Source organism: Eurosta solidaginis, chromosome 5 (assembly GCF_040869045.1).
Source record: "Eurosta solidaginis isolate ZX-2024a chromosome 5, ASM4086904v1, whole genome shotgun sequence".
NCBI lineage: Eukaryota > Metazoa > Arthropoda > Insecta > Diptera > Tephritidae > Eurosta > Eurosta solidaginis.
In genome coordinates, this window is record NC_090323.1 from 199,406,747 (window position 1) to 199,431,583 (window position 24,837).

At 35.3% G+C, this 24,837-nt stretch overlaps 1 protein-coding gene across 1 annotated transcript in view; it reads left to right on the forward strand.

Annotated features, from left to right (window-relative positions):
• Positions 1 to 3,282: 3,282 nt before the first annotated feature.
• Positions 3,283 to 24,837, forward strand: part of LOC137252140 (serine-rich adhesin for platelets) — a 353,270-nt gene continuing 331,715 nt past the window's right edge. Inside the window, exon 1 of the mRNA XM_067787438.1 lies at positions 3,283 to 4,392. Coding sequence (XP_067643539.1) covers positions 4,366 to 4,392 — 27 coding nt within the window. The 5' untranslated portion in view covers positions 3,283 to 4,365. The remainder of the gene's footprint in view (positions 4,393 to 24,837) is intronic.

Genomic DNA, 24,837 nt, shown 5'->3' on the forward strand with positions numbered 1-24,837 from the left:
ATATAAGCCGTGTTTTTTTTACACGCGTATACGTTTGCGCGAAAAAAATGCTTATCCTCGCTTAGATAATGCTTAAGAGACCCATCTAGCGGCAGTGGTTAAACAATGAGCTACAGCACAGGGTAGACACAACCCTCTGTTGTATGTCTGTGTATAACATATAGCTGAATCAGTAGCGATGATTTGTGGACAGGCACCATTTTAAGAGGTGATACATAGAATTAGTGTAGAGGTGAAACATAGACACATATTTCAGTTACATCTGAGTATAATGCGTATTGAAATTTAGTAGTAGTAATTTTATGCGCAGCAATTTCAGAGGTGTATTTAAAGTTTGACCCTTAGCAGTCTATATAAAGTTTAAGCGTAAACGTGTATAGATGTAAAAAAAAAACACATAGCTATTCATATATTCTGTCAAGCATACCACGCAATACACTACTTTTGCTTACTTTAAATATTCCTTACTTGTATTCCAATGCTTGACAAGAAGTTTTTATCCGCCATAAAATATTTGCTTTGCCCTGTTTCTCTGGTACTTAGAACCGGAAGTGAAGAGCCGCCTTTCTTCATATTTCAGCTGTGCAATTTGCTGTTTTTACTACGAAATGAGTAGGATGAAATATTGTATTCCGACTAGGAACATCATTTCCCATAGCTAATCGTTTTACAGGCTGTTCATGCTCAGTTCGTAGTTGGCATTAACGATTGACGTATCACATAATTTTCTTTCGGATCGTATTCGATTCTTCATCGTATGTCACGATTCGACCCCTGTTTACTTCTTTTATACGATCCGAGATGGAGATGATACGCCAAGAGTTATTTAATATCATTTGTCTCACCCACTGTCATCGTGCTTGTTCAAAAATTCATTGTACTTGCAAATTAGCGCGCGTGTTTTAATTTTCTACAATAATTTCGTTAAACTAATTCAATTAATGTTAAACCCGCGATTGATGTGTGTGCGATTATATATAGTGAACACAATATTTACAAAGTGCGCGTGAGAACAAAAGCAATGCACATAAAAAATTCCAAAATAAATTGCTGGCCACCTTTTCAAAAAAGAAATTCATTTAGCCATGTCCGTCCGTCCGTAAACACGATAACTTGAGTAAATTTTGAGTTATCTTGATGAAATTTGTTATGTTTGGTTTCTGGGCGCTCATCTCAGATCGCTATTTAAAATGAACGAAATCGGACCATAACCACGCCCACTTTTTCGATATCGAAAATTTCGAAAAACAGAAAAAGTGCGATAATTCATTACAAAAGACGGCTAAAGCGATGAAACTTGGTAGGTGGGTCGACCTTATGATGCGGAATAGAAAATAAGTGAAATTTTGGACAATGGGCTTGGCACTGCCCACTTTTAAAAGAAGGTAATTTTCAAGTTTTGCAAGCTGTAATTTGGCAGTCGTTGAAGATATCATGATGAAATTTGGCAGGAGCGTTACTCCTATTACTATATGCATGCTAAATAAAAATTAACAAAATCGGATTACGAAGACGCCCACTTAAAAAAAAAATTTTTTTTAAAAGTAAAATTTTAACAAAAAATTGAATATCTTTACAGTATATAAGTAAATTATGTCAACATTCAACTGCAGTAATGATATGGTGCAACAAAATACAAAAATAAATGCAAATTTCAAAATGGGCGTGGCTCCTCCCTTTTTCATTTAATTTGTCTAGAATACCTTTAATGGCATAAGTGGAACAAAAATTTACCAATCCTTGTGAAATTTGGTAGGGGCAGAGATTCTATGACGATAACTGTGAAAAAGGGCGAAATCGGTTGAAGCCACGCCCAGTTTTTATACACAGTCGACCGTTTGTCCTTCCGCTCGGCCGTTAACACGATAACTTGAGCAAAAATCGATATATCTTTACTAAACTTAGTTCACGTATTTATCTGAACTCACCTTATCTTGGTATAAAAAATGGCCGAAATCCGACTATGACCACGCCCACTTCATCGATATCGAAAATTACGAAAAATTAAACAAATGCCATAATTCCATACCAAATATGAAAAAAGGGATGAAACATGGTAATTGGATTGGCTTATTGACGCTAAAGATAACTTTGAAAAAAACTTTGTAAAATGCGTGTCACACCTACCATATTAAGTAGAAGAAAATGAAAGGTTCTGCAGGGCGAAACCAAAAGCCCTTAGAAGCATGGCAGGAATACTGTTCGTTGTATTACATATATATATAAATTAGCGGTACCCGACAGATGATGTTCTGGGTCACCCTGAACCACATTTTGGTCGATATCTCGAAAACGCCTTCACATATACAACTAAGGGCCACTCCCTTTTAAAACCCTCATTAGTAATTTAAATTTGATACCCATACCGTACAAACACGTTATAGAGTCACCCCTGGTCCACCTTTATGGCGATATCTCGAAAAGGCTTCCACCTATAGAACTAAGGCCCACTCCCTTTTAAATAATCATTAAAACCTTTCATTTGATACCCATACCGTACAAACACATTCTAGAGTCACCCCTGGTCCACCTTTATGGCGATATCTCGAAAAGGCGTCCACTCATAGAATTAAGGCCCACTCCCTTTTAAAATACTCATTAACACTTTCATTTGATATCCATATCAGACATACACATTCTAGAGTCACCCCTGGTCCACTTTTATGGCGATATCTCGAAAAGACGCCGCCCTATAGAACTAAGGCCCACTCCCTTTTAAAATACTCATTAACACCTTTAATTTGATACCCATATCGTACAAACACATTCTAGAGTCACCCCTGGTCCACCTTTATTGCTATATCTCGAAAAGGTGTCCACCTATAGAACTAAGGCCCACTCCCTTTTAAAATATTTATTAACACCTTTCATTTGATACCCATATCGTAGAAACACATTCTGGAGTCACCCCTGGTCCGCCATTGTGGCGACATCCCGAAATGGCATACACCTATAGAACTATGGCCCACTCACTTTTAAAAACCCATGTCATACAAACACATTCCAGGGTTACCCTAGGTTCATTTTCCTACATGGTGGTTTTCCCTTATTTTGTCTTCAAAGCTCTCAGCTGAGTATGTAATATTCGGTTACGCCCGAACTTAGCCTTCCTTACTTGTTGTCCTTTAATATTGAAATTAAGCATTTGCAAGCAGCCACTAAGTAACTGTAATATCTTAGCGAACTACAGCCAACTTCAGTTGCATCCTGGAAGCGTCGGCGCATTAATAAAACGTACCACACCATAAATATATTGGATTGACGGCTGAACAGGAGTGAAAATATTGCAGGCAAATATGCCAACTGTCATTTCAAGAATACACACAGAAGATGAAATTCGTGCACAATTTATCGCTTCGTATTTGATGTTTTTAGAGCTCAATGAAATATTATTAAATGTTTAATAATGTTTCCGACTGAATTGAAATTGCACAGAAAAACTCAGATTTGCAAAAAAGAATAAGAGAAACAAATTAATGTAATGGAATTATAAAAATTATTTGCTGCAAGTATGCTATGCAAATGTGAAACGCTCGCAGACTCAAGACCGAAAAAGGAAATCAAAGGGGGAAAAGTAAAAATACTCGTAGTAGCGTAATAACGAGTCACACAAAAAAGGAGTACATAATTACGCTTCAGTACCAAAACGAGCCGAATGGACAGGAGCGCTCAAAAACAAAAGATAAAATAAAGGAAATCTCAAAGTACATACATATGTATGTAGGTTTTTTGCAATCAAAGCATCTTTCAAAATCAACTGCGTCAGCAGAGGTGTTTCTTAAGTTTTGAGAGTTGGTGTTGTTATTTTTGGTGACTCTAAAGTGGCGTCAGTGAAAAACCTTGATGGCTCGAAGCATAAAAGAGTCCATCCAATTGTGCGTATTGGTTTATTGGTATTGGTGATGACAGTCACGGATACGACTACGACGGCGGTGTATAAGGCGACTGGGTGCTTTACGTATGCACTATTTGTATTTGTAAATATTTTTGCATTGGTACTCGTAGTAAAAAAATAGATGTCTGTAAATTCGAGTTGCACAGGAAATGAAAAATGTTTTAGTCAAAATCAAAGGTCGGTCAAAAGCTGAAAGTATGCGTGAAAAAAGGCACAGTGCTAGACGAGGTGTAACTATTATATAAAAAGAAAAAAAATTGAGAAGTAAATTAATATTATAAAAAAGTGTCTAAAAATTATAAAAGAAAAGTACATACATACATAGTTTGACAACAAAAAAAAGAAACCGTCCTTCGTATTAAAATGAAATCTTAGTGGAACGTATTATAATTACGCATAGTGAAATATTGAAGTCGTTCGTGGTTTACGTGAAACATTGCACAAATATTTAAAACATATATAAAGCGAAAATGTCAGAAACATCAAATATGGAACAGGTGAGTAAAAATTTGAATTAAATTTGAAGATTATAAAAAGGTTTATAAGATTAAATTTATATAAAAGTACCAGAAAGGCTGACTGATATTGAGTGTCCTGTCAAGGAAGGCTTGAACTAAGACGAGTATCAAAATTTTATGTTCCCAATGAAATTGGCAAGGCTAAACTCTAGTTTTAACTTTGACTTGATATATAAGGACTTAAAAGGTTGACTGTTGTTCTATGTCCTCCCAAGGGAAGTTTCACTGTATTGAATTGTAAATTATAAAAAAATTTAATAAGGCTTCCTTTATATAAAAGGACCAGGCAAATTGTCGGATACTGTGCCTCCTTCCAATAAGAATTTTAATGTATTGATTGAAATATGATAAAAATGTCTCATAAAACTAGGTTTATATAAAAGACCTATTGGCTGGTGTTGAGTATCATCCCAAGGGGGTTTCACTTTACTGCATTTAAAAGTGAAAAAACGTTTTACTGGAAGCACAACTTTATATAAAAAGACCAAAAAGGTTGCTTATAATTGAGTATTCTGCCAACCTTCCTTTGACCACGTTTACAAATTTACTTCTAGGTATTGTTAGTTAGTTAGTTATTTTATTTATTACAGTCTTTAGACTTGGATTAAATCTATGAGATCACATTTATACATTATACAGTCTTTGGATTTTGCATAATTAATTTTGAGTTATAAAATGTATTTATTTTTTACCTAATAGGTACTCTTTACAATATTCGTATAATAGCCTCTTGAACTCTTTCATATTTTTACAATCTTTTAAGTCCCTAGGAAGTTCATTGTATTCTCTTAATCCCTCAAAATATATACTCTTTTTATCAAATTCGGATTTTACAATTGGCAAGTGGAAATTATTTTTGTTTCTTGTGTTATAGTTATGGACATCATTGTTGTAATTTACACGATCATTTAGATAATTTGGTAGGTTTCCTAATTTCATGTTGTGTATGAATTTCAAAGTATAATATAACACAAGCTGTTTTACACTAAGCCAGTTCAACCTGTTTAGTAGCTCTTGTATGGGAGTATCAAAACGCTTCTTTAAAATAAATCGCATCACCGTATTTTGTTTTTTCTGCAACGTATTTATCCTTGAATCAGCTTTTGTAAATAGAATCGTTGGGCAATATATAAAATGAGGTTCAACGATAGACTTATAAACCATTGTTTTATAGCATCGGCTTATGTGCTTGCACGTCCGTATCATAAAACCTATCTTCTTTGAAACTTTCATCTATTATAACTCCTAAGTATTTTATTTGGTTTATTCTTTCTAATGGGATATTTGCTATTTTTATGGTTACATTGTCAACTCCTGAGTGTATTTTACTCATAACCATCCATTTTGTTTTCTCAATATTAATTTTGAGCTTGTTTTGACATAGCCATTTGTATACAGAGTCTATATCCGATTGTATTTTTGATATAGCCTCAGTTACGGATGGACAGCTTATGGTCAACAATGCATCATCTGCGAATAGTCTTATTTTACAGTGACTCAAACAAGTTTTAATATCATTTATGTATATTATGAACAAAATCCCGGCTAGTACTGATCCCAGTGGTAAACCTATTTCAACTTCTATTTCAGGAGATGTCACGCTCCTAAATAAAGTTCTCTGTTTTCTTCCTGTAAGGTAGCTTCTGAACCACTTTAAAGCTGTATTTCGGACGCCGATGTTATATAATTTCCTGAACATTATATCTCTATCAATAGTTTCAAAAGCTCTTTTAAGGTCAAGAAAAACTGTGACTGTCACTAGTTTGCAAGACATTCCTTCTTTCCACTCTGCTATCGCCATGTTCAGTGCGGTTTCACAGGAGTGTTTTGATCTAAACCCTGAGTGCTCGCTAATAATAATTTCATATTTATTTACATATTCTAGCAGCTGTTCTTTTACAATTTTCTCTATTATTTTTTCATCGCTTGGTAACGTATTTATTGGCCGTATTTCTTCTGGTTTTAGTGTTCCTTTAACTTTTTCAACTGGTATAATTGTCGACGTTTTCCAGCATGCTGGAAAAACACCACTATTAAAGCTTTCATTAACTATGCTAGTATAATAGTATCTTAAGTATACCATACTATCTTTAATGATACCTTCTGTTAATAGTTTTCTTCCACCATATTTATTTTGTAATGTCGCCGCTGTACGCAAGAACTGATCAACACTTACATTTTTAAGTTCAAATAAATTTCTATTTATGTCTACCTCAGCTTCAACTGGCATAATGGTTTCAATACTACTACGTATTATTCTTATACTTTCAATAAAAACTGATTTAATTGTCTTGCAATTTCATAATCTTCCTCAACATAAGTGTTGTTTATAAAAACTCGTTTTATTTGAGAATTCTCCTTGTTCATATTTACAGCATCTTTTAGACATTTCCACATCAGCCTTTGGTTGTTACTGTTGATTGTGATTTTATTCTCCATGTATTTCTTCTTTTTAAACTTGATAACTCTTTTGTAGTGTCGTTTTATGTCATTGTAATTCTCCCATGAGTTTGATATCTTTGCCAACTTGTAAAGTTCAAATTTTTGCTTGTTCAGTTCTGTAAGTTCACGATCATACCACTTATTCATTATTTTGATTTGAACTTGCTTTTCAAATATTATCGTATCCATTACGTCTTCCAAAATGTTATTTATGACTATGACTTTTTCATCGATGTCACAGTTTGTAAGTTCGGCCAGATTATAATTCCTAAGATGATTTAATAAATTTCCCCCCGTATAGTTGTCCTAGCATAAGCGGTTATCATACACTTTCATTTTGTAGTTTTTTTGTACAGGCAGTTTGATACAAATTGTTTCATGATCTGATATTCTCTGATTCTCTAAGTTTTGTATTTCGATATCACCGCTATTGCTATAGAGCAGGTCTATTTTGGTTTGTGATGATTCGGTTATTCTTGTATTAAAATTGATTAACTGTCTCATTGACATTGATGTGAATGTTTGGTTTAGCTGGTTTGAGTAAGTTGACCTTACATTCATGTTTATATTGAAATCACCAATAATGACATTGTTTCCATTTTCATTAAAATATTCGTCCAGCATTTCACCCATGTATCTAATGAACTCAACATTGCTTATATCCGGTGAATGGTATACTACACCAATTTGCCACTTAATTGTGCTTCTCGTTGTTTTCAGCACAACACACCACATATTATTGTTTATATTACTGTTGTATATTACTTTGAAGCTAATCAATTTATGAATATATATCAATACACCACCTGTGTGTCGGTTGTGTGAATCACACCTTGCATGGTTATAACCAACAATATTAAGCTCTGAATCACTGATATTCTCTGTGGTATGAGTCTCTGTACAAAAAACTAAATTTGGAGCTTCTTCTTCTATCATTCACATCACTAAATAAATGCACAACAACAAAAACCTTAAAGCAAGCTAAATAAACACATTAATCATCATGTACACACATACATATAAGCAGCAGAGAGATACTCACAAACGCATGTCATCATCAGCCGACATAGTACTCACATATACACACGCATATGGTTACACACTACAAATACACGCGCGTATGGCTGGTGACCAGGTAGAGGATTCTAGAAGAGGAAATGTCTAGACATTTGGGCAGAGAGTATAAAAGCAGCACAAGCTGAGTAGTCTGGAAAGAGTTTGATTTAAGCACGCAATTAGTTGTGAAGTTAAGTGTTATTGTGAAGTAATTTCAAAGTAGTCTAATAAAGACCATTTTTGCATTATTGGATATTGGAGTTATTTATTCAACAGTTTAGCGATTCGAACGTTAGCAGAAGGTTTTGGAATAAATTCGTTACAGTATCTACAATAAATCCACAATAGCTGACATATGTCGCATCCAAAGAAACGAGATAATTAAATGTACAATTTTCACGTTACAGATTATACCCTAGATGTGGTTCTTGGACTAAGAAAAAAGGCCATCTCTAAAATTTGTTCATAAATACCGATCATATAATCGAAAAATTTAAATGGGGAATCTTGTTATTACATTACCGATTATGTAAACTGGGTCCTAGAATTGAGTTCAAAGACGACGCAAGTTTTGTAAGACAAAATTTGTATAAAAGAACCGAATGTTTTCCTCAAAAAGGTTTTAGTGTATAGAATGGAAATATGTAAAAATCACACAAGAAACCGTTATAAAAATGGATCTAAGAGGGTAATTAGATTTTTCTATAAACAAAGAAGTAGTCCTTGGGAATGATTTTAAAACAAATAACAACAACACCGGGAAGTTGCTTAAGAAGCACTCATCCTCAAAGCTGGATAAATGTCTAAGAAATTTTTATACCTAAAGAGGATATAAGATTTCATAAAAACCCTATAGATTATAGACCCACAAACTTTTAAACATTCGAACAAGATCTAATCTAACTGGATGAAAACGATCTCTAGCATAACATGCATACACAAAGAGCAAGACAACTGAAAGTGCAGTTCATCAGCTTTCAGTAACGATAAAAGGATTCTAAATAAAATCACAACTAAATCGTAGCTGATACTGTTTCCTAACAAAAACAAAATAAAACAGTTTCGACTCTCCACTCTAAATGGTACTGACCTTCGGATGATGGCCAAAGTACCCTACTAATCCTGCTTTTATTCTTACTGTCACTTTCCATTTTCTAACCGTTGAGGTAGATCGAACAATTAATATTGAACGCAGGTCGAAAAGGCCTACACAGCTTACTACCCATGTAATAGAATATAAACCGTGAAAATTCAATCTGTTTGAAAATATGACTTCGTGAATCTGTCTGTTGGAACTCTAGCCAGTGTGGTCGCAGTAGTATTGTCAATAGACTTCCAGTTGTGAATTCGTCATCAGATTATCACATGCCCTCACTGAGTTTTGACACGTGCTTTAATATGAGCATTACATCAAGCAGAGACTGCAGGGGAGGCAGGATGTGCAGAAAGCAGGCAATACTGCTCAGCACTGCCAGGTCTAGAAAAAACCGCTTAGTGGGAGCTGGTAATTCCTCTGGGCAGCTTAAGGTCCCGTTTTAAGTTCGTCTTCTTTACTCGGTTAGTTCCTTTCAGGCGCAAGCACTCGGTCTAAAAAGGAACTCTTATTGAACGCCTCAGTGAGAGACCGCAATGTACATTAAAGCAGCTCAATTCTTCCCTCGCATTGCCCAAAGCCGCCAGTAACTGCAAAAGAAAGCGTCATGATGCCGCAAACTTCTCAAACATTACGCTTATTATAGGTCCTTGTCACAGGAACATTTAACGCAAAGGGAAGGCAGGCGAGCATTCAAAAACTCAGGCATTGCTGGACGCTGCTAAGGCGGTCGAGATGAAAAAGTGCATCCACACACACTAAATTAAAACATACAAAGAATATTCTAAGAGATAGCGATTTGCTAAATGTTCTCCTTGGGGCCTGCAGGGCAAGTTAGAAAACTTGCCCGTCTTACAATACGAGGAAAAGAGAGGACCGCCTTAATTGTTCAGGGAAGAAACCCTTGAAATAACTATCAAAATTAAGGGATATAGACTGCTGAATACTAGGAAGCTGTTTACTGTTGGTGCCTAAGGACATTGCAAAATGCTCTGTAAATGATATCAGCAGGTTCGTCGACCAAAACAAAAAGCGAAAAAACTGGATGGTGGAGAAAGTGCAACCAACCAGCAAGAAACTTAAGAATTCAAACATTTTAAAAATATCTCGGTGCGTGTGTCGCTTGAGAAACTCGATAATTCCTCCTTTTTGAGCTCTAAATCGGTTTCGTATTTCATAGTTTGTCAAATTTTCAAAGTTTGTTGAAACGAAAAACATATTTTAAGGGGACAGTGTATGCCGTCCTTAGCATAAAGAAGATAAAGTGTAAAAAGTAAAATCGGAGAAAATTGAGTTTTTATTTGGGAAGTTTAAGATTTTTCAACTAAACTTCAAATTAAAGACCTTGTTTTCGTTTGAATTTTAAATGAGTATTTATTCAGTTAAAGAGTAAATTGTAATCGTAGAAATTTATTGGCATTAAAATACCAAAAGGCAGTAAATGCATTTGTTCGCCTTTTTGCTGTGGATGGCAGTACGGTTCTCTTAGCAGGCAGTGCATGTGGAAACGACTTCATAACTCAAAAGGACATTGAAGAATTAAATAATGACATAAGAATTTTAAAAATCGGAGGCCAAATGACTATGTTATTAGCACTGATTTTGGAAAGATAAAAAATTAAAATTTTGCACTTCACAAAATAAGCATCAATTTTACGGACGACCTTTTGCATTTTTTTACCCAGTGTAGTAATACATAGATATATAATTAGGCCTCTCCGTAGAAGCTCAGTAGAAAAATAGTATACAGATTTATGTTTCCCAACTTATCTAGGCAACCACAGTATGTTATCCGCAGGCAACAAAAGCATTAGTGGGTTAATTAGAGTAGCAAAATAGCTGCAAATTTATTTTTCTGAGTATGCATAACTTTTGAATATCAATGACTAACTGAATTCCAGTATTTCTGAAGTAGTTACAAATAAAAACAGGCGAAAGTGCAATTTATGTCAGACAAGTACACCGGCATTTCATCCCCTCATGTCTGGAGTCTAGACATATATACTAACCTAACTAAAAGTTCTGGAGTGGAGTTGACGCCATGAATGAAATAAATTTGTATGTACAGATGACGTTAGCAAATACATGAACGTATGTGAAGTTACTCTAGTTTGTTGAATAGTTTGAAAATATAAATAACAAAAAAAAAAAAAGGATGAAAGTTAATATCAATAAAAATACCTTTTAATTGCCAAAAAGAGCTTGTAAAGTACACTGCATCAAAAAGGAATACTCTCTATCCATTTTATGAGTTAACCTTTAGGTTATAAACAGTTATAGTACACAAACAGACTTCATTTCTGTTTAGGTGATATTGCATCGAGGGGTCATCTTTGCTAAAGACAAAGATCCGCTCATACGTGCATTCTTACTGGCGCCTCATTATCCGGCTTTTGTGTACCCGGCTCAAGACTCCAATAGCGCGCTCCGAAGGGACTGTAATCTCAGTTTTGCCAAAAAATGTGTCTTCTTGCAGGCGTACCTCAATGGCAAATTTTAGGAGCACGTCCCCATGGCATCGATCGCCGGAGTAAATTAAAAATACATCAATAAATATTTGAAAACAACTTGGGTGATCTTAAAATTATACTAATTGAAAATGGCTAATACTTTCTCGTATGGTTTCGTGAAAATCTGTTTAAATTAGAAACATACTCTAAGGGGCTACAAATTGGTTAGCAGAATAAAACCAAGTGTAAACTTCTTCCTTAAAAACTGATATGAAAACAGGCGGGTGTATCAAGTCCTTGTGTAGTCCGATGTGTAAACATACAAAAGAAAATTTATGTTTTTAAGTTAACTAGAGCTCGCCCTGGGGTTGAAGTTAAACTACAATAGAGGTAACTTTGCCAGAAACAAATAATTACGGAATTTTCGACCCCCCAGCGGGTTAGGGGGCTTAGATTGTACCCGCGGTAGGTATGCCTGTCGTAAGAGGCGACTAAAATACCAAATTGATTTAAGGGATTGTGTAGCGCAACTCTCTCAAGGGGTTGCCAGCGCAATATATAGCTTCTCCAACCCAATTGTCAACCTCACACACTAGTGGCGAATCCTGTTTCATTAACAGCCGAGGCTCTAGCGACCCCGAACTCATGATGGATCTAGGGGGTGGGACCGCGGGATGGCCAAGAAGGTTTGGTGTGGTCATACTAAGTCGTTCCCGAGATAGTCGGGCTAGTTCCTTTAAGGTGCTTGTTACCGGAACGTACCGCATCTGCATTCGCCAAAGGACCATCAACATCGATAACACTCCCCAAGGCCTGCGGGGAGTGTCCTTATTGCTACAACAACAACAAAAACGGAATTTTTGAAAATAGATTCATCGGCTTCTTAATGGTAAATGCAGATACCGAAACGCCGATAACAACTTCGTAATATTCCGCAAAGAGATCGATAACAACGGAATTTTTGAAAATAGCTTCATCGGCTTCTTAATGATAAATACAGATACCGAAACGCCGATAACAACTTCGTAATATTCCGCAAAGAGATCGATAACAACGGAATTTTTGAAAATAACTTCATCGGCCTCTTAATGATAAATACAGATACCGAAACGCCGATAACAACTTCGTAACATTCCGAAAAAAAACGTTAACCCTTCTATAACTTTTTGATATCAAATCGATACATTTTCAATAGTAAATCAATAACTTTTTCATAACATATCGAGAACCTTTTGTTAACAAACCTATAACTCGTCGGTAAAATAATCGAAACTCATCAATAACCTTTGTTATAGATAGTAAATTAATAACGCATCGATAACAAATCGATAACTTGCATTTACCTTGTCGGTAACACATCTATAACAAACCAATAACTGGCCGCTAACCCGTCGTATAAACCGTTTCCCTCGAACATTGGTCCCACATTATGTTACATGCCGACACTCACGCTTACTTTCTGTATTGTCTCATACAGCATACCAATCTCACACACTACGCCTACACATAACATGCACTTGGGTTCTATATTCCCGCATATAGCGTACCAAACACTACGCTTACGCCTACACTGTGGCTCATAAATCCTGATCTAAGCAAGTGCCGTTGTTGAGATATCTCAATATTTGAATGCCGTTATTGAGATATGCCGTATATATATTAATGATAAAAATGAGAAAAACCACGAATGCTTTTATAAAACGGTAAATTTGCAAAATTTAAAGCAGGTAGATTTAGTAGCAGATTTTTGATTGTAGACTATTCCTAAGTGTTCATATGGAGAGCCCTTTGAGGATAATAAGTATTTTTAGGTACGATTTTCGTAAACCACTACTCTTCTACTAAAGCTTGACTCTTACTTGCTACAATTGTCATTGAACTATTTTTTCAGTACTTTTATCCACGAAAGTGTTGGTTGACCTTTCGTTTGAAGTTTTGAATCTTCACAAACTTTTGCAATTTTTTTATTTCCGTAAATACGGTTATAGCATTTCTTTCATCAACTTGTTTAATCTTGTTGTTTTTTTTTATCGCACTTTTTTACACTTTTCCCTGCGTTTGTTTGGTTCGTCTTTTATGACTAATAAAATCGTTACACGACTTCGGTTGCGGCAGATTATGACACAAGGGCAGGCAAACATTGGCAGTGGATTTCGGCGTCTATCTGTACTTTATTTTTCATTTCATTACAAACGAGCACATCCTTTGCCGTCTATATTACTTCCGCTACTGTGCAAACGTACTGTTATACCATAAAATTACTGACGTTTAAATTTAAAATATTATTGCAATCAATTTCTACAATAATTTAAATCAGAGCTCCCCAATAACTCTCAATTTATTGGAAATATTTTATACTATATTTTTGACCGGCCAGCTCAACCTAACCGCCATCCCTTGAAAATTCGGAGAATGAAAAAAGGTGATGAAGAACTCCGAAAGTGGTGTGTCTCGAAACTATATTTGACAGAGGAATTCCGGAAAATGTTCCAGTATCCATCAATAATATCAAAAAATAATAGATACATAAATATTGGCGCAATATACTTTTTACGAGATTTAGGCCGAGTTTCTCTTACAATTTGCGTAGCCCTTCTTGTAATTCTTTCTATAAATTGGTGGAAGGGGACCTACATGCATTTATTTTCTGTTGGCGAGCACGCCTACCATCACCCCATCGCTGGTTAAAGCTTATTTTTCGGGCCTTTTCTAGAGGAAAATATGTACAGAGAAGAATGAATCATTTGAAAGAGCACCGGTCTTATACTTGCATTTAGGGGATCTTTCGTAATTTTTAATAAAAAGCGTAGAAGCGATTGGTAGCCCTATTTGGACAGTCATAACCGTTTAAACGGTTAAGCGCGAATTAAGAAAGTAAATTTATCATATCTTGAGACTTTCTCAAGAACCTAATTAACTGGCAACCCACCCTTCTTTCTCCTTTGTTTAGTTTTCATAAATTAAAAAAAAATTCAATTTATTGCTTAATTGAAACTTCTTTTAGAAAAATCAATACGTAACAAAGGATGACGGGGAATCATTCCAATGTACATAAATTATCCCCCCTGTTGGAAAAGCAACAAAATGAATTTTTTATTTAGAACTACCTATTACCCGGCACGTTGCTGCGGTATATAATCTCTCATACACCAGACTGTTCTTGAAAAATTGACTTTATTTAGTAATAAATTTAAACTGACATTTCTCCCATTTACTCTCCACTAATTTTTAGTTGTCGTTTTTCTTCAACTTTTCCTCTTTCTTTTTATGCCTCTTAATTGCCCCTTAGCTCCGCTTATCTCTTCTCTTTCATCTTCGTATCCCTGTCCCCTTACCTATCCCCATCACTTCCTCTACCCTCTTTTATGTGTAAGTAAATTTTTGAGTTTTGGAAATTTTCTTAAAAGGCTTATTTTGTTTTGTTGATTTTCCGACAGGGTAGATAAATGATGTATATTGGAACGATTTTCCGTCATCCCTTGTCAAATTTGGTTTCGAGACAAACCGGTTTCGGCGTTGTGCCATCATCAGTGTCGATTTTCGTTCTGATCTGTTGTTGTCGTTTGTCCTGTATTTATATATTTATAGTTCATAGGTACATGAGCATATATTGTCGAAATTGATGCTTGTGTATATTTAGTTATGTGTATGTGCTGTGTGCTCATTCAGAACCGAGGGTGGTTTTTACTGATCGATTTGTGTGGCTGACTGAAGTCGGCGACTTTGGACATAGTTAGCTCAACAATAGTTCATAATACAAAAAACAAAGTGAAAAGTATGCAAATCACAAGTACGCTAAGAAGCACTTTACGTCAAAACTATTTTCAATTCAACAATAAAATATATAGACAAACAAGCGGTCTTAGAATGGGAAACCCCACATCAGCCATTCTTATGGATGCGTTCATGCAAAATCTGTAGTCTAAATTAAGCGTGTCATTTTATGTTAGATACGTGGATGACATAATATGCGTTTTAACTACTAATAACGAAGAGCTGGTACTGGAGTACCTCAACAAGCAGCACGGAAATATAAAATTTACAATGGAAACCGAAAAAGAAGGAGGAATCAACTATCTAGACCTCACGATAAATATTGATAAAGTTGCCAAAAAGATTTAAATATGACATATATAGAAAGCCACCGGCCACAGACACAATAATAAAAAATAGCTCAAATCACCCCTAACAGCATAAAAATGCAACATTAAGGCATTTGGTACATAGACTTGAAAAAACACCTCTTACACAAGAGGCATATAAGAGAGAGCTTGAAGTCATATACTACATTACTGCAAACAACGGATATAAAAAAGCACTAGTAGATAAGCTCAGAAGAACGCATGGAGAACCAAAAAGAAATGATGAAAAAAGAAATAGTAACATCTGGACGACTACGACATATACTGGAAAAGCCACACAAGCTCAAACCATCGAACAATCTAGGGCGAAAACTAAGAACTAACACTAACTCAGAGGATCCGTTTAGCAGCCACGGCGTATACAAACTTACCTGCGGATGCCAACATAGTGACATAGGATAAACAGGAGGGCATACAAGAACGAGGTTCAGAGAGCACACTAGAGATTACAACAAAAAAAAAACGTAATCCAAACATTATACCAGAGTCTAACTTCGCGAATCACATGGTCGAAAATGACTGTTCCCCAGCAAACATCAATAAAACAGCTAGTGTTTTTCACATACAAACAAAAGGCCGAGACGTCTCAACGCACTCGAAAACATGGAAATCTCTAAACAGAAATCATTCGACGGTAGAATAATAAACGAACAGATAAACACAATTTCTGATACAATATTCGAACCTTTAAAACTTGTTTACAAGAAACAAAGTAATCACTCAGGTACAACAGACAAACACACAAAAACAAATAAATACAAAACAATTAACGCACCAAAACAACAAACTCATAAAGGAGGTCAAACGTCTAAAATTACGGACTTTTACCTGCCTCAGTCAGCGTCACAAAACGATCAGTGAAAACCACCATCGGTTCTGAATGAGCACACAGCACATACACATAACTAAATATAAACAAGCATCAATTTTGACAATATCTGCTCACGTACCAATGAACTATAAATATATAAATACAAGACAAACGACAACAACAGATCAGAACGAAAATCGACACTGATGATGGCACAACGCCGAAACCGGTTTGTCTCGAAACCGAATTTGACAAGGGATGATGGAAATCGTTCCAATATACATCTTAAATGGCGTGACACCGCCTAATTAAAAAAAATCCATTTCACAAATATTATTGGTCCATAAATCAATAACAAACAAAATTCCTGAACCAGATTTTTCTTTTAATAGGTAGTGTGCCCGAAAACGATTAAAGTGATATGTTGAGGACCACGCCTACTTTTATATATAAGTTATTCAAAAGGGTCGTGGAAGAAAATAAGAAATTGGAAAATTATTAAAAATGGGCGTGCACCTTTTTTGACGAAAATTCTCCTACATTTCGGAAGCCATACCTTGTACATAGGTGTATCACCTTGCATAGTTCAAAAACCAATTTCCAATTGTTTGCCATTTTATAAATATCTGGATCAGCACGCCACCTTGCGAAACTTTGCGCCCTTCGTTTTACTTTTCCATTGATCCCCAGACAAAGTCCTGAATCTCAAGTGTTGCATTTCAAAAATATCCACAGGGTACCCCATTTCGTGCTATTTGCTTAATTTTTTAAATCCGTTCGCAAAAGATTGAATTTTTTACTCCGTTTGTTACATTGTCTTTGACAGTTGAGCACGTTCTGTGTTCATGTCCTGTGCTCGCCAGGTCAAGGCTCCAGCAATTAGGGGCGGCAGAGTTGCCAGATCTTGAGGCAGCAATTACCCAGCTACCCTGCTAGTATTTGCGAAGACGACGCAGTTATTCTATAACATATGTCTTGGCAACTGATTGGGGTTCTTCCGTTTGGTCGTCAAACAAATTCTGGTAACACTATGGACACATTCAGTCTATGTGAGGTCTTTATTGACTGGCCAGTTCAACCTAACCTAACCTACATTGTCTTTTCACTCTGAACTATGCGTGACATTTCAAGTTTGTAATTCAATGAAAAACTTGAAACTTAAAAACTGATCGCATGATTGCCCCTATCCTGTATAAATTTGCTATCTTTATATATATATCGCCCTCAGTAGATAGGTTCTGTTGCTGAAATAATTATTTAGATTTAAAATTTTTTAAATAGGTAATATATAATACACTAAAACTGTGTTAGGTCGAACGGTTGCATAAATACTCCTGCAACTACGCTCCACCCATGCAAATTTGGATTTTAGTGCACTCTTCCAACTTTACTTTATAAATGACTTTGAGTTCATATCTGATATGATTATTATAGTTGTCTGTATTTGCATTTATCTCTTCTACTGGTATTTATTTGCATAAATGCTTATAAATGCAAAGAAAAGCTAATAACTCACACAAAAAAAAAATTTAAAAAATAATCTTTGTCTAAACAAAAATAACACAAACGAAATATTAAATGCATTGTTTGTTTGTTGTTTTACCATTATAAATTCCTTGACACTTCGGTGACCTCCAGCAAAATACATACACATATGTACATACATATGCATGTGTATGCGGGCTATTAAGAGAAAAAATGTTATAATAAAAGATAAGCAAATAAACATATGCAGGCGTTCATACATACACACATATATGTATCTACATATATTCACATATATATATGCGGCCACAGTGGTGTGATGGTAGCGTGCTCCGCCTATCACACCGTATGCCCTGGATTCGCACCCCGGGCAAAGCAACATCAAATTTTAGAAATAAGGTTTTTCAATTAGAAGAATATTTTTCTAAGCGGGATCGCCCCTCGGCAGTGTTTGGCAAGCGCTCCGAGGGTATTTCTGCCATGAAAAGCTCTCAGTGAAAACTCATCTGCCTTGCGAATGCCGTTCGGAGTTGGCATAAAACATGTAGGTCCCGTCCGGCCAATTTGTAGGGAAAATCAAGAGGAGCACGACGCAAATTGGAAGAGAGCTCGGCCTTAGATCTCTTCGGAGGTTATCGCGCCTTACATTTATTTATTTTTTATATATTCAAATTGGCCTGTATACATACAACGTACTTGCATATTTATGTAGGCTAAAATAAATAAAAAATTAAAAACAAAAATATTTTTTACGTACTGCTATGTAAATTTATGAAATTTAAACGTAAACGTGTTGTGTTGCACTGAACCCCGTAAATTTTTTTGCGGTTAGAAGAAAGGAAAGAAATGCCAGCGGAAAGACAATAAAAACGAGGAAAACTGACTTAACACTTATGAAAAAAACACATACGTATGTGCATATTTATCATGCAGCGAAAAACACAAAAATGGACTGATAAGAACTAGTATGAATTTCATACTATGAAACTATAATTTTTGAACTGAAATCTAAATAGTCACAAAGAAGGCAAGCTTGTACATTACGCTTTAGCGTTGCGCTTTTAGTATGAATTTTAATAGGCCCTGTGAGAGATATTTCCGATTACAAACTACACGCAAACAGGTCCATACCAGCTGAAAAGGTACCGTTGCGTATACGTAAAATTTTTTATTATTATTTGGTGTACAAAATTTACATATTGTAACGAATAATTGTAACGAATTTTGGGATATTCTTGATAATCCTTTCCTTCTGTTATCGCTCGAATCGCGGAACTGTCGAAAAAAGAACTAAAATTAAAACTAAAAATTTTCTTTACTTATAACACTACTATGGTAGTAATGCTTCACTATTAATTTACTCGCGTATTTCACTTATGGCGCGTTAAAATCAAACAGACTGATTATTTCTCAGCTTCCGCTGCTTTTATACTCTAAGTTGCCTCGTTCGCCTATTTCTCCGAGAGTCAATGAGCCGGACTTGATTTACACATATTCTAACTCTTCAACGTTAAGTCGTTAGCAAGACAGCAATGATTAAAAACCCTGTGCACGGCTGTCCCACAAATGTTAGAATTCCCTGTGAGAAATAATATGATAGGGAAACGCAACTATTAAGTAATTAATTCACAGCTTAAACATGTTTAGGGTAAATTTTTTGATTTGTTATAGGTAATAAATATAATTTTTTTAAATTACTTTAACAAAAGTGGCAGCATTCCTTTCTTTCAGAACTCACAGTTTCTCCTGAGCAAAAAAAAAAATAAAAAGTGAAAAAATTGACTTCTGATCTCCTAAAAATGCTATAAAATACTTAAAGTAACTTAGTGACATAGTAAAACAATTAACAAGAATGAATCTTTTAGTTTCTTTTAAAGACAGCCACATATTTTTTAAACATGCTGCACTTCTTTGATTGCGGCACCCGTATTAGTTTAGGAGTTTTAAGCAAGTGATCGCCACTATTTTTGCGCTATTTGCTGTGTCAAGCTGCTTTGACTATCTAAGTTTCATGTCCACTTACATAAAAAAATATCTGTTACTCGTCGAAGCGACTACAGCTTGATGAATTAAGGGACTTCGGAATGTTTTAATATTGTAACGAATTTAGTGAAACTCCGCTTATTTTACACCTTCTACTAACGTTCATATCGCTAAATTGTTGAATAAATAACTCCAATATTCAATTATGCAAAATGGTCTTTATTAGACTACTTTGAAAGTACTTCACAATAACACATATACTTCGCAACCAATAGCGTTCTTAAATCAAACTGATTGCTGCTTACTCAGCTTTCGCTCCTTTTATACTCTCTCATGTCTTGTTCGCATACTTCTAGACGTTTCTTCTTCTAGAATTTACTACTTAGTTACCAGATACATATATGCATGTGAATTTGTAGTTTATGGTCTCTCGCATAGCCATATGCGTGTATATTTGAGTACTGATTATTGCATACTTTTGTGAGTATCTCAGATATATGCATGTTTTTGTGCGTATCTCTCCGCTGCTTGTATGTACATATGTGTAGACATAATGATTGATTTGTTTATGTACATACAAGTGACTGCTTAGTATCGACTTAGAGATGATAGTATCCCTTAGTGTTGCTAATATTCGTCACAATGTGTTTCTGAATCAAAAATCAAACTTTCCAGAAAGTTTGATAAAACTGTTTTTAATAAATGCATGTTGCTATTTTAAGTTTAATTTCCTGCTGGAATCCTCATGCTCTAGCCCCACTAATAGACGTACATTTAAATTCTTGCCGACAATTGCTCCAGACCTATCGCGAACAGCCGTCACGAACACTTGCTTATTTATTCCTCGTTCTGTATCACCTATCGGAGTTTTTTTCTTATTATTGCATTGCCATCGGGTTCTGAACTATATTCCAAGTTTCAAATTTCAAATTTTAATTAAGCAAGTAAGGAAGTCTAAGTTAGGGTGAAACCGAACATCACATAACCAGCTTTACACTTGAAATGCTGTTGTTGTTTGTTTTGTGTGCTTAATAGTGTCACAAGCCTACGCAATAATACATATACATATGGTTCTATTTTGAACTAATTTTCGTTTAAAAGCAGCAAAAAGGATACAGAGGCTAACAACAATGACCTTGAGCGGGTAATAATACAGTTTTCCTTAAGATATGGGGATTTCTCTACTGTTTATTTTAAAATAAAGATATAACGGAACAATAAAAATACGATTAATACAAAACTATTTTTCGCTAAGATTTAACATATTATTTTTGCCTACGACCATTTTTAAAGTCATTTATATAAAAGTGGGCGTGGTCCTTAACCAATCTTATCCATTTTTGCTAAAAATATTTCCTGCTATAGGGAAAACTTGTGTACCCAATTTTATTACGATCCGTTAATTTTTCTTCGAGTTATGGCGCCCGAAATATAGACAATGGCTTAGTCATAAATAGGGCGGTGCCACACCCATTTTTTAAAATGTGAAGTTTTTCCTATTTATTGTTATAAATCCACTTGAGTAATGAAATACCATTGATATAAAGCTCTTTTTTGCAAAGATATAGCTTATTTTATTCGTCCACGACCCTTTTTCTTCTTCAAAGCATTCCTTATAGTAAAGGCAACCTCTCTGCCGAATTTTGTTACGATAGGTTTAACGATTTTTGATTTATGATTAATAATATTTGTAAATTGATTTTTTAAAATTTTTATCAAGAGTCTCAATATCAGTCCACACATCAGATTTCAACATTCTAGGTCTATTATTTACTAAATAATCAGGTTTTTTGTGTTTTCCAAAATGTTATATATATATAAAGTGGGCGTGGTTATCATCCGATTTCGCTCATTCTCAATACCAATCTATTCTGGGTCCAGATAAGCTCGTGTACCAAATTTGGTGAAGATATCTCAATATTTACTCAAGTTATCGTGTTAACGGACAGACGGACGGACGGACGGACATGGCTCAATCAAATTTTTTTTCGATACTGATGATTTTGATATATGGAAGTCTATATATATCTCGATTCCTTTATACCTGTACAACCAATCGGTATCCAATCAAAGTTATAATACCCTGTGTACAAGTACAGCGGGTATAAAAATTGCTAAACAACGGCCAACCGGCCGGCCGCTATACAGAGTCAAGCTAAATAAAACCGTTTAATAATAATACCCCCGAATTACACTTTGATCTATATCTTGGAAACGCGTAAGATATATAAAAAAAATTAAAAAATTGGTTAAAGCCCTCTTCAGCAGCTTTCATTTGATATCCATATTGTACAAAAACATTTGAAAATTACCCGGGTCCATGTTTTGTGTATCAAAACCCTACAGATCGAGCGGTTTGAAATGCGTCCTAAAATTAAAAAAGAAACGGCTGATGCAACAATGAAAGGTGCACTCAATTCTATGTATTGGTTTCTGAGAGATGCGAGAGACAAAAATGTAAAAAACTGCTGATTTGGGTGCAGATGGTCTAGCAAGGACCTCTCCTATCAAGTTTACTGGAATATCTTCCATGTACAGACCTGTTAGAATTTTATTATATTGTGACGAATATGAGTGACACTAAGTGATACTCACATCCCTAGTCTGATGCTAAGTAAATAAAGTCAAAACAACAATAAAGCAGACAGTCGCTTGTATCTACATAAACGAATCAATCATTATTTCTACACATATGTACGTAAACGCAGCTGAGAAGCAACGCACAAACACATGCATATATCTTATCTGAGTTGCTCACAAGAGAGGGCAATAATTTGTGCAAGTATTACTCACGTAGTTGTGGCTGGTGATTTTGTAGCTGATAACTAACTAGTAAGTTCTTGAATGGAAAAGCCTAGAAGTATGCAACGAGAAATCAAAAAGTATAAAAGGCGCGACAGTAGAGGCGCAAAAAGTCAGTTTCGTTTAAGCTATCAATCAGTTTGAGTTAAGCAAGTTATCAGTAAACGAAATATAATTGTTATTGTGAAGTACTTTAATAAAGGCCATTTTGCATTATTGAAGAGTGGAGTTATTTATTCAACAGTTTAATGAATCGAACGTTAGCAGAGGGGCAAATAAGAGGATTTGCAGTAAATTCGTTACAATATGTATACTTAGATCAGGACACGTATCGGATTATACGATCACGTATAGAAAACCATTTACCTTGGAGTTTTGCTGGCTTGAGGTCCGATTTTTAAATTAAAAACCAAAAGTATTTTTAATTGTACCAATATATTTCGGTTCCCCACGGTAACTATCTTCAAGGCTGAATTGTTTTATACGTGTTCAGTGCTTGGCGTGGAAATCGGTTTTTAAGTTAAAAATCGGACTTCAAGCCAGCAAAACTCTAAGGTAAAGAAGAACAACCCCAATATGAAAACCATTTTAACTTTAACTATTAACTATTTATAAAAGTTACAACAAATTGTGGATCTAATGAGTACGTAGTTGATTTCTATCACGGATCGTAAAACACAATATGGGTTCAGATCAGCCCCTATGGCAAATGAAAGATTCATGCTGCGAACATAACCTTAATGGCTTCCGATAAACCTAAGTTAACACTATAGATGATTTATTTCTCACAGTCCCCACTGGATCAAAGATAAAGTGGATTGATTCTAAAAATGTGTCTAGAGAATTATAGCAATTGCCAGTTCATAGATATAATCATACTCAGGATCATAGTTGTGAGAAAGTTTGCAACTAGTTATTTTGTTCGCTGGGTAAACAAAGCGTTAAGGGCATGTGAAGAGAAAACAATGTATATAATTGCTGTGTAAGAGTCAGCACGGACATCTTCTCTTTTGTTGCTTTTAGCTTCTTTTGTTTTTGTGTCAGCATATTAATAATTATTAAAAACGAATGATATGAACATAGTTGCGCTTATTTTAGTAAATAAATATGCTTACACGTAAGGTTGGGGTGCACCTCATAATCCCGACTTTCAAAATCCCGACAAGTCATAATCCCGACAATTTTCAGAAATCCCGACAAGACACAATCCAGACATAACAAAATCCCGACAACTCAAAATCCCGACTACGCAGAAGGACTTCACCGTGGCGGTAGCCACGGTTATATCACACACCCGAAATTGGCATGGCGTAGCCCAGGGTTATTTTTTATAAGCGCGGCCGAAGGCAGATAAATGTTCTGAATCCAGCTTATTCAAAAATACTGACAAAATATATAAAAAATGTTAAAGTCCCCAATTTACATGTTGTCGGGATTTTTTTGTCGGGATTTGGTCTTGTCGGGATTATGAGTTGTCGGGATTTGGTCGTTTCGGGATTATGAGATGTCGGGATTTGGTCGTGTCGGGATTATGTGTTTCGGGATTTAGTGTTTCGGGATTTTGTAAGTCGGGATTAAGTTATACACCCGTAAGGTTGTGCCTTTAATGGGGGTACCGAGTTTTCTAGCTCCATCTGTAAGAATAATACGGAGAACAAAAACTAGGAAATCGCTGATGGATAACTAACTCTTCATGATCACTATTAGGTGGACTTCTGAGGAAAGTCGAAGAATAAACTGCTAGACGACGAACAGCGATGAACTCGTAATTTCAAGGTCTCTACAGCTCAAAATAAGCTAATTTGGCTTAGGATTACATGCAATCATTATCACTGCAGATTTTGGTATCTCACCGGTTTGCAAGATGTTACTTCCTTTTTCGATGTTCGGTACTGAAGACAAAGCCACTCAGTCTGTCCTATCGATAGTGTGGAGTAGGTAATGAATAACGATATTTCGTATCCACTTAAGATCATATGAGAAAGTAAGTGGTTTAATAGGGATTTAAATGGACACAGCAGGTGCCGCTAACTAAAGGATTACACAATAAACATGAATCTTGTCAATGTTATCCATCCATTATGTCCGTGCAGAAAATTTATACAACAAAGGATTCGTTTCGCAATTCAACTTAGCTGATTTGATCACCGGTTAAACAAA